At 35.2% G+C, this 10,707-nt stretch overlaps 2 protein-coding genes across 2 annotated transcripts; one reads left to right on the top strand and one right to left on the bottom strand.

The window, feature by feature from the left end:
• Positions 1-241: 241 nt before the first annotated feature.
• Positions 242-5,456, bottom strand: LOC140039605 (prefoldin subunit 5-like). Its single transcript, XM_072085225.1, has 6 exons — positions 5,358-5,456; positions 2,335-2,437; positions 2,172-2,203; positions 1,933-2,007; positions 1,633-1,738; positions 242-1,387 (listed from the first exon to the last, which is right to left on the bottom strand). The coding sequence occupies exons 1-6, from the start codon at positions 5,436-5,438 to the stop codon at positions 1,305-1,307; spliced, it is 480 nt and encodes a 159-aa protein (XP_071941326.1). The 5' UTR covers positions 5,439-5,456; the 3' UTR covers positions 242-1,304.
• Positions 5,457-5,725: 269 nt separating this feature from the next.
• LOC140040306 (beta-1,3-galactosyltransferase 1-like) lies at positions 5,726-10,340 on the top strand. Its single transcript, XM_072086128.1, has 2 exons — positions 5,726-5,844; positions 6,969-10,340. The coding sequence occupies exon 2, from the start codon at positions 7,115-7,117 to the stop codon at positions 8,477-8,479; it is 1,365 nt and encodes a 454-aa protein (XP_071942229.1). The 5' UTR covers positions 5,726-5,844; positions 6,969-7,114; the 3' UTR covers positions 8,480-10,340.
• Positions 10,341-10,707: the final 367 nt, after the last annotated feature.

Genomic DNA, 10,707 nt, shown 5'->3' with positions numbered 1-10,707 from the left:
TGATTATACAAGTAGTCTTTCGTATCCAGACGTAAAACCAAAAATTGTATAGCGCCGCCTACACAATCTTTGGTAAAACTACGGAAGCCTTGAAGTGGCGACTGATTTATTTCACAAGCTGATTATTATTTATTCAGACAAAAGATAAATTTTACATGAACATATTAATATTGGGATTATTAGTCTCTATATGCACTTAATGCTTTATTACATTTGAACAATTTAACACAATAACCATTGACAAATGTTTTCCCAAAATGTCGAGATTTATTGCAACCCTACAATTCATACATATAAAATAAAAAATTGTAGCTTAAATATAGAAAATATCAAGGATAAACTAATGGAATCACATAAAAGTTTATTATCAAATAATTCCAGTGCAATGAGAAGCATAGCATGCTTTAAAATCATTATAAACTGGAACGGAACATTGCTATTTGAAAGAATCGTCTAGAAGCTGCACTACAACCATCTAATTGTAAAAAAAAAAATCATACTCTATAAAATTGATTGATGCAAAACAAACATGCACTGTATCATCATGTTGAAATTTGTAAAAAAATTCAATTCTTGGTGGTTAATCTTATTAGCGAAACTGTAGCTTTTCTCCTTTTGTCAAGTACAGTACTAATTTACCATCTATTCAGGTTGGCTTTATACAGTACCAAGCAGCAATGGTAGGCAAAAAATTGTTTACAATGATAACAATTGTCTTTATTTGGGAGGAGTAGAAATCAGAAAATAACAGCGAGATAGTCTCATTATTTTCAGCTGGGCTTGCTCTTGCATACACACACAAGCAATTGGCTTGTATCACATAATCACTAGGAAAATGATGATAGTGCGTAAAATATTATACTATATTAAATCGTTTTACACGAAAGTATAATCTGGTGGTTAGATTATACACACACATAAGTAAAACCAATGCACAATCACTAATATGAAATGATTGTGTTTGCATTTCTGTTTCTCAATATCTATATCAATTCTTTGGTGCTCCAAACATTCTATTAATATTATGCTTGGTGAACATAGTGTCAATGAAACTCAAACATTGAATGTAATACAACAATGAGATATTCCTTTATGTTCAACACGCTTCGTGTTTTCCCAATATTTTGGGGGCTAAAATATTTGCAATTTTTCTAAACCAAATGTTTTTTTACTTTAGATTAAAAGGATATTATCTAATTAATTATCTGTGTTGATTTTGATTTTTCACTGCAAAAATAAAGGCCATGAAAAGGGGTTTACAGTAAGAAAACACCTGTGCTGGTGTGTTTGTACATGTGGTATAATTATGACTTGACGACTTGGCTTTGTTGCTGCTGCATTTGGGCTAACTGTGCCTGATACTTGATGTTCATAACCTCCATCACAGCTAAAATAAATAAGGAATAAAATATAAATAGACAGTACAGAGCATTTATTCATTTCACAACACTCAATATGTTGAAAAAGCTTTGTTATTTTTAATACTGTTACTGTATACTGTTATTAAGCTCTGTTTACAATATCAAACTTTATGTGACAAAAAATTTGATGTACCCATATATGGACATGATGATGTAAAATCACTACTAAATTTGGGCATATCACTACCATATTTAAAGGACAGAATATTACCTTGCTTTAGTTTGAATTTTTCTGCCATGCCTGGCTGTACTTTCTCCATGTTTTTGGTCATGAAATCAACTTTACGTTTAAAATATTCTTTAGCTTGATCTACAGACTGTGTAAAAAAAAAGGGTTTAATTTGTGAAAGTTATGTTACTGTGCAATATTACTTATGGATTATAAAAATATGCGAGTCTCCTCGCCTAACATTTGTCACATGGTCTAAATGATATATTATATACTCTCTCAAACCGATGTTTTTCATGGATGCAATGACATACAGTACTAAATGCTATGCATGCAGCGTACCTTCTCTACATAATAACCAGTGCCTATATCAATCATAACAGTTTTAACATCGCTCAGTTTCCCTGGAACATAAAGCTGATTTGTATTTAAAAGGAAAACATTAATAAAAATGTATAATGTAATTTGTGTATGCTTAAACATAACATAAATTTTAAGTAGGTAAGAGATCTGTTAAATGTTTGTATGTTAATACAGTATAAAGTATTAAGAGACTATGTATTCATGTTTTAAAAGGATACTGAAGCTGTCAGAGGAACAAGAATATCTTTTCCTGCAAAAAAAAAAGGTATTAAAGTATTGGAACCAAGATTATATTGGGAAATAATGTTTTCATAATAATTAAAGGCATCATTGGGTCTAATCTAAATATAGATTGAAAACAAATATGTATTTAAAAATTACCTTCATTATCTGGTTTGAATTTGTTAAGACTTTCAAGTGAATCTAAGAACTTTCCTTGTGCTAATTTCAATTGTTGCAATGAAGTTTGTAAAACGTCAACTTCCTAAAAGATTAAGAAACACATTACATTTCTCTTCACTCATCCACAATGTTTTAATTATCTTTATTTTCAATAAAATTGAGTTATTTTTATTGATAATGTGGCAGTTAGTCAGTTTTTATTAAACACTCCTCATAATCATATCATAATCAAATCATGTATGATAATATTATTATTATAAAACTTTAATAATTAATATTATTTATTTACAGTAAATTTAGTAATACAGTACTAGTAGTGTAGTGAAATACCCTCCATAAAATGGTCCAGTCCACCGAGTGACCAGAGGTCATGTGTGTCGTCCTGAGGAGACCATCGCTCTCTTGAGGTTTTGACGATATAGCTTACACACGGATAATAGACACCGCACATCGGAAGTATACTGAGTGTTTACCGTGTTCGATATCAAGATACCATAGCATACTGTAGTATTTACCATTGGCAATTGCTGGGCAATGAACTCCAAAGAGGCCAGCTCAGAACGACTGGTAAGCTGCACTACTTTCTGCTAGTTTGGTTATATTCTCGGCCGTTTTACAACATTGGCGCTGCGAGCAGGGTTCGAACCTGCGCGGTTAGTAAGGGACTGCATCGATACGTTATCTGGAAACATCTGGTTCTCCAAGCTTGACGCCCTCTGGGGATACTGGCAGATCCCAATGAAGGAGGAGGACCAGAAAAAAACTGCGTTCATTACCAAGCATGGTTTGTATGAATTCGTCAAAATGCCATTTGGTCTTTCAAACTGCCCGGCTACGTTTTCCCGTGCCATGGGGTTAGTGCTACGAGGTTTGGTATGGGACGTCGTACTAGCATTTCTAGACGATATCGTCGTGCTGGGAAAAACCTTTGAAGATCACCTGAATAACTTAACCACTGTCCTGGGAAGATTTAGGAATGTTAACCTTAAACTAAAACCCAAAAAGTGTGTTTTTTTTCAGAGAAAAGTAGAATTTCTTGGACGTGTCGTCGGCGACAATTCTCTGACCGTTTCCGACACGGATGTAGAAGCCATCCAGAACTGGCCTACGCCAACCAACCTGCGAGAAGTGCAACAGTTTCTTGGTCTGGCTAACTACCACCGAGAATTCATCAATTCCTTTGCCAACCTACTGTAGCTGTCCCGTCTGACTGAGAAGGGAGTTCAATTTGTGTGGGGAGAGGACCAGCGAATCGCTTTTGAATCTCTCAAGAACGCATTGGTTCAACCTCCTGTCTTGATGTTACCAAACATCCGGGATGAATTCATACTAGATGTGGACGCATCAGACCACGCCCTCGGCGGTGAATTGTTGCAGATGCAAGAGGGTAAGGAACGAGTAATCGCCTACGCTAGCATCCGGCTCACCGCCGAACAACGCAACTACTGCACAACCCGTAAGGAGTTGCTGGCCATTGTGTATATGACCAGGCATTTCCGCCACTACCTGCTGGGCCAGCCTTTCCGGGAAAGAACCGACCACAGCAGTCTAACTTGGCTCCTTAACTTCAAGGGTGCCCAAGGACAACTAGCTCGTTGGATGGAGGAGCTCAGCCAGTATACCATGGTAGTCGAGCATCGGCGGGGTAGTTTACACACCAATGCAGACGCACTTTCCCGTCTTGGGGGATGTGAGCGCGGCGCCATCACTCCGGACGACTTGCCCTGTGGGGGTTGCACCTACTGCCGTAGGATGCATGCAAAATGTCGTCGTACCCATCTCCCAGATTCAACAGGCGAGTGGGTAGTGAGGGCTTTGTGTGGGACCCGGGTGGTCGAGCGACCTTGGAAGTAACCCGGGCCCCCAATGGATTAACTAATATTTGTATTTTACAGGATGGAGATATGGTCACATCGATTCAGCCGGAGACACCGACAGCCCGATGTTGGGGGTACTCTGTCAGCGAACTCCAGGACCAACAATGCAAGGATGCTGATCTCCAGCCTATCCTGCGGTGGTTGGAGCGCAAAGACGACCCCTCAACTACTGAGCTGTTCCTTTTCAGCCCGAGCACGAAGTTCTTTTGGTTGAATCGAGACCGTCTTCATTTGTCCGACGACGGCATTCTGTTCCTGAAACACGAAACGTCTGGCGAGCGCCTTTTGGTACTGCTAAGGGATTTGCAGCTAGTCGCCCTGCGACTACACCACACTACACTACACCTCCCTTCGGCTGGACACCAAGGCATCGGCCGAACCCGTTTTCGTCTTAAGGAAAAGTTCTTTTTGTATGGTATGTCCAGGGATATCGAAAGGTATGTAGCCAACTGTGAAGTGTGTAACCGCAATAAGAAAACCGGTACCCTTTAACAAACTTTCATGCAGGTACATGTGTGTCGTCCTGAGGAGACCATCGCTCTCTTGAGGTTTTGACGATATAGCTTACACACGGATAATAGACACCGCGCATCGGAAGTATACTGAGTGTTTACCGTGTTCGATATCAAGATACCATAGCATACTGTAGTATTTACCATTGGCAATTGCTGGGCAATGAACTCCAAAGAGGCCAGCCCAGAAACACAGGTAAGCTGCACTAATTTCTGCTAGTTTGGTTATATTCTCGGCCGTTTTACAACAGTAGTAAAGTAAAAAATAAAAAGAAATTGACAATTGTTCATATGCAATTATATCATTATCATCCGTAATTAAAAATTCATTGAAAATATTAGATTATTTATTTCAATTCATGCATGCATGTTAAGCAAGCTGTTTCCAAGTATGATTTATTGTTTGGTTGTAGGCTCTTTCACTCTCACTGCTGGATGGAACCTCCACCGGCGCCGCCTGGTGCAGCTTCATCATAACATGTGTGGGTCCCACCGGACCGCCGGGTAGCTAGTAGTAGGCTACACGTTAGAACATTGATTATATATTTGTAGTCAAATATTTTTAACCGTTTTGAACTTGAATTAAGGTTTATATATCTCTAAATGGACTCACCTGTTCTAATGTTTCTTTTAGTTGGTTTAAATGAGGTAAAGGGAGTTGCATAAGATCGATTTGTTGCCTCTTTTCTGCCATTTTGATGAAAACGAAAAGCGCCCTCTACACGTACTATAACTCTGGCTGTTGTATGGGACGCCACCAACAGGTTTAAAAACACAAACACTCCTAAGAAAATGATTTCTTAGGCCTAGCCTAGCAATAATATAAAAAATATGTATTTTCTATTTTTTTTAAAATAACCTTTTAATATTTCCGTCCTGTTGCTTCCTATTATATTATTAAATATTGTATTATCCTCCACACTCTATCTGAAAGTTTTGACTCGGGAACCATATTAAACGTCTCCCTCACACAATCATCAATGTTAGTTCCATGTCAATTCCATCCATGTCATCACCGTTTTCACCATAAAAAAAATATTCGGGTCTGTTTCTTTAGTGCATAACAAGGTTAAACGCCATAATAATTAGCCTAAATGAAGGTAAGAATGAAGATGAGATTGTTAGTTATTTTTAAATAACTCAATATTTTATAAGGATCGATATTATGTTGTTACATTAACTTATACTCTAGGCTCTGACCACACAACTAGCTAGTAGTAGGCTAGGCCTCTATAGGCTACTCTCTACTAGCCAGGGCCAGGCCTACCACCTGGCGCCGGTGGTAGCTAGTCTAGCCTCCTCTACTACTACCTACTTCACAGTAGGCCAACCTAGGCTAGGCTAGTAGCCTTCCTGCTACTACACTCTAGGCCTATTTCTGTCCATACCTACCCTACTACTACCAAGCAAGGCTGCTAGACCTAACACTAGGTCTAGGACCAACCAAGTAAATAATAAATAATATACTGGGTGGACCATATCATATACACACTCTGTACCCATTATTTATTTACTTTATCATCAGTTTTATTGAATGGTAATTGAATTAATCTTACTTATTTTCAAGTCATGATTGTTATAATGTTTGATGTGTGTGTGCTGTCCAATTACCAATATATTATATTAAGATTTAAATGATTAGTTACCCATATACACAAACTAGGATGGAAGAAAGATGGAAATAACATCTTCCCTTTTATTAACATTTAGTGCTTGAGTGAAAGGGCTCTCTGCATTTAAGTGACACATTTATTAACATTTTAAATCAATATGTCTATGTCCTTGCGTAAAATACTGTACAGAAATATTAATATAATAAAGTCATTTATTTGCTAAACCTAGGCTGCAGTGTGTATTCTTTACTTGTTACAGTACTGCATCCATTGTATATTCTACTGAATTTTTTTCTTTTGTTTTATTTTTTGCTTTTATAACTGAATTTTGAAGAACATTTTATGTTTTGTAATAAGGTTATCCAAGTGTGCATACCTTACAGTGAACTGTTGGCTGTTACCATGGTTTTGTTTAACTGCACGTTTATTTAAAAAGATTTTCACAATTTCATTGCACGTAATAAAATGTTAAATACTTTTCTTTTTGCATGCCTACTGTATGCACATTTAACATTGCTGTCAGTGTTACAGTATTAGAGTTACTTTGTTTATAGTTATTGTGGCGTTTCCCCCTTTTTTAAGTCTTGTTTTTTCTTGTCATCTTTTCACAGACTAACCAACACACATTAACTTTATTTGGAAATAATTATTATTGGAATTGTAAGCAGTAAAAGTGTAAGCCACCTGTTTGAATGAAATCCAGATATGTGAGTAAGACCTAATTACAACCAAAGTAGCAAATTGTCTGAGATTGAAAATGAAACGTACCATAAGAAACCTCTTACTTCTGTCTGTTGTCACAATTATCAATGTTCTCCTCTATGCCTATGCTAGTGGCTCAAATGCGTTCTGGAAGTCTGAAAAGAATGTGCACAGTTTGCATGGAGCAGACATACTACGTCAAAACCATGCTCAACAGGGTACTAAACTAGTCAATCATAAACAAAACGAGACAGAAAAAAAATATACTGGTGTTGATGCAGGTATTATTTACAACTTAAAACCTGAAGATAAAGCTGTTAATCCTGGTCCGATTTATAATCTAAATCATGTAAATCAAGCTATCATTGAACAACAAAAGCAGAACATTATAGAAATAGACAATAAAGTTGATTTAAAAACTGAAGAGAACAAAATCATACCACCAGTAATAGTAGAAATACCAAAGGAAGTAGTCAAGCCTGTTGAGCAGGATATTAAATTGGATGTTAAGCCAGAACCCGCCGCCGTTGAAAAGAAACCAAATTCGGTTTTCAAAATTGACCCAGAGTTACTTGCTGTTATTCAAGGTCATCACATTTTTCCACATAATTTTAATCTGGTTTTGAATCATCCCGAGGCATGTAATAACGAGGATGGATCTCGTAAAGATATTTTCTTGGCTGTTTTGATATGTACCATACATAAAAACTTTGAACAGCGTAAAGCAATCCGGGAAACGTGGAGTAATTATGAGGAAATCAATGGACAGAAAATAATAACAATTTTTCTTTTAGCGAAAACAAATGATAAGGAATTACAGTCAGTTGTCGAAGAAGAAAATAAAGAATTTAATGATTTGATTATGGAAGATTTCCAGGATACGTATAAGAATTTAACTCTTAAAACAATGATGGGCATGAAATGGGCTTCAATGTATTGTCCAAGCGCAAAGTACGTAATGAAAACAGATGATGATATGTACGTGTCGTATCCAAATATAGTTAACTACCTTATGAAGCACCCTGAAACTAGAAAAGGGCTCGCAATGGGTTTTCTCATCAACGGTGCACCCATACGGGACCCTAAAAGTAAGTGGTACATGCCGAAGGAGACATATCCAGGAGGTAAATATCCTCCGTTCCTCTCGGGTACGGGGTATGTAATGTCTTCAGATGTTGTACGTAAAACCTTTATAGCCTCGGTGGATACTCCGTTTCTATATTTAGAGGATGTGTTCTGTGCGACCGTGTGGGATAAAATCGGCATTAAACCAAAACGCCATGCAGAGTTTCATAATTGGCGCACACAATATTCATTTTGTCGTTACAAAAGAATATTGACCACGCATATGGTTCCACCCGGTGAAATGCGACGTATATGGAATGATCAAAAGAAAACGGATAAAAAATGCTCTTGGTAGCATTATTAAATATTACTTTTCTACTAACAAACTTTTATTGTTTACATCTAGTCTAATCGATTTTTGTTAAAGCAGCTCTGTCTACACTATCAAACTTTATGTGAAAAAAAATGTGATGTGCCCATACGGACATGATGATCACTACCATATTTGGGTATATCACTACCAGCTTATCACACTTAGATAGTGTAGACAAAGCTTAATACTAAAAGTTATTAAATTTATTTACCATACTCATATCATACTTCATGTTCAGGACTAAAGTTATTTTGTTTTGAAGTACAGTATATGAGTCAAATAGTTCTGTTGAATCGGGAATGATTCTCTGAATATAATTGACATTACAGTACTACTGTACAACATTACAGTACTACTGTACAACATTACAAACTGCTGTTGATTCCAATGTGCAAATCTTCAGAATTTAAATTCATTTTGTATTTCTCACTAGCTTGGGTGCCATTTTGCAAGCCAAACGTTACATTATTGCTTTAAGTATTTGTTGATGTAAACTGCAATAAACAAACCACCATGTACAGTATGGTGTTGATGGACAGCAGGTTTTTTATTAGATAGTACACAATAGATTGTTTGCCCTGATTAGTTTTACAATTTCTCTTCTGATACATTTAAGTTTGAGCTTTTTCTTTCTTAAACTTAATTTATTTTGTGTGTCCAGTCAGTAAATCACGGTGAAACCGAATGTGGCATTAGGGTTTAACCTAACTGTTGATATCATCCAACAATGTTGCCAAAATATTGCTTTCAATTTCCAATAATTTATTTACAGTATTAAAAATAATTGAATAAGTGACTCAGTCTAATAATATTAGGAGGAGACATATTTAATTTATTTTGCGACAACCATAAAAATAAATAATAAAAAATAAATAAATGGATGGATTGGTAGTAATGTTAAACACGTTCAAATAGGAGTTATTGTAAGCATTGCACATTGTAATATATTGTATTGTGTATGTATATTCCATGGAACATAATCAATAAACATATTAATTTTTTATTTTCTAATCCATACGGTAATCAAATTATAAATTGCACAAAGACCAATGAAATTGATATAAGCACCAGCAGTTCTAAATGTGAATTATTTATATAGTTATAATACTGTATTACTGTACATTATCATCCCAAACTGTCAAGTACATTTTTAAATATTTACTAAGTCTAAGATTAGTTTGCTGCAGAATCCATTGTTTGTTCAGGTGGACATGTGTTGAAAATAATATGTTTATTTTATTTGTTCTATAGTGGTTTATAGTAAATTCTAGAAAATAGCAGTAGTATTTACATTTTTTTTCATTTTAAGTTTTGACTATCTTCTATCACACTGGATGGACAATGGACAAAAACTATTAAAATAGCATAGAATGGCTATGATTACAAATTAAAAATTATTATTAATTCATACTGTAATTTTGTCCATGATTGTGATCTCAATCATAGCCATTTTCAGTGCTTGACAAAAAAAAACATTTAAATATTTATTAATTATTTTTGATTTGTACAATTAAATTATTGTTATTAATTATTATACATTAAAGAAGTATAACCAGCCATAATAATATTCTCAAATGATAAGAAATTGGACATCTGTAAAAGAAACATTATTTGTTTCAATCCAATATATTGTAATGTTGTCGTGCATTTACAAATTTACATTTATTCGTATCATAAATTCGTATCAAAATTATTTTTAATAACAATAAAAATATACTGTGTTTAGATAGTTAGAAATTTTGATTATAAATCAATAATTAGTAATAATGGATTTTTTTTTGTATAAATGGTTTGATAAATTAATTGTGATTAAACGTATCATTAATTTGCATACTGTACATTGTTAATAAATATTTTGGAATACTATTTTTTGTTGTTTTTATTTATATTCCATGCCGCAAACATACTACTGTATTGCCCCTAAATATTGAGCACTACACATGCTAGATAATTAACATGGCGTAATGAGGTATGTTGATTCACGATAAACTTATCATTTGCGGTGGAATAATGCGATGGTTTTGCCAAGTTGATGTGAACTATTATAATACATTTTTACAGTGCCAGTTTTTTTATTTGATGTCTTTAGGCACATGTGGCCAAGGATTACCAATAGTAAATTAATTACTGTCCTATCAGTGGTAATCCCTCTGATATACAGACAGGGGTTATTTTGTGAACCAGTTTATCGGGGTACTACCCCCTACTCA

This window comes from Antedon mediterranea, chromosome 2, assembly GCF_964355755.1.
Source record: "Antedon mediterranea chromosome 2, ecAntMedi1.1, whole genome shotgun sequence".
Lineage (NCBI taxonomy): Eukaryota > Metazoa > Echinodermata > Crinoidea > Comatulida > Antedonidae > Antedon > Antedon mediterranea.
The sequence above is the reverse complement of the archived record's forward strand: the minus strand, read 5'-3'. Positions and strand labels throughout refer to the sequence as shown.

What these genes read in the sequence shown, in the direction of transcription:
- LOC140040306 (XM_072086128.1), top strand. Translation starts at nt 7,115, where the DNA reads ATGAAACGTACCATAAGAAACCTCTTACTTCTGTCTGTTGTCACAATT.
- LOC140039605 (XM_072085225.1), bottom strand. Translation starts at nt 5,438, where the DNA reads ATGGCAGAAAAGAGGCAACAAATCGATCTTATGCAACTCCCTTTACCT. An exon ending in ATTCAAACCAGATAATGAAG is followed by an intron (nt 2,204 to 2,334) that starts GTAATTTTTAAA and finishes TTTTTTTTGCAG; the next exon opens with GAAAAGATATTCTTGTTCCT. An exon ending in CTGGTTATTATGTAGAGAAG is followed by an intron (nt 1,739 to 1,932) that starts GTACGCTGCATG and finishes TTTTTTACACAG; the next exon opens with TCTGTAGATCAAGCTAAAGA.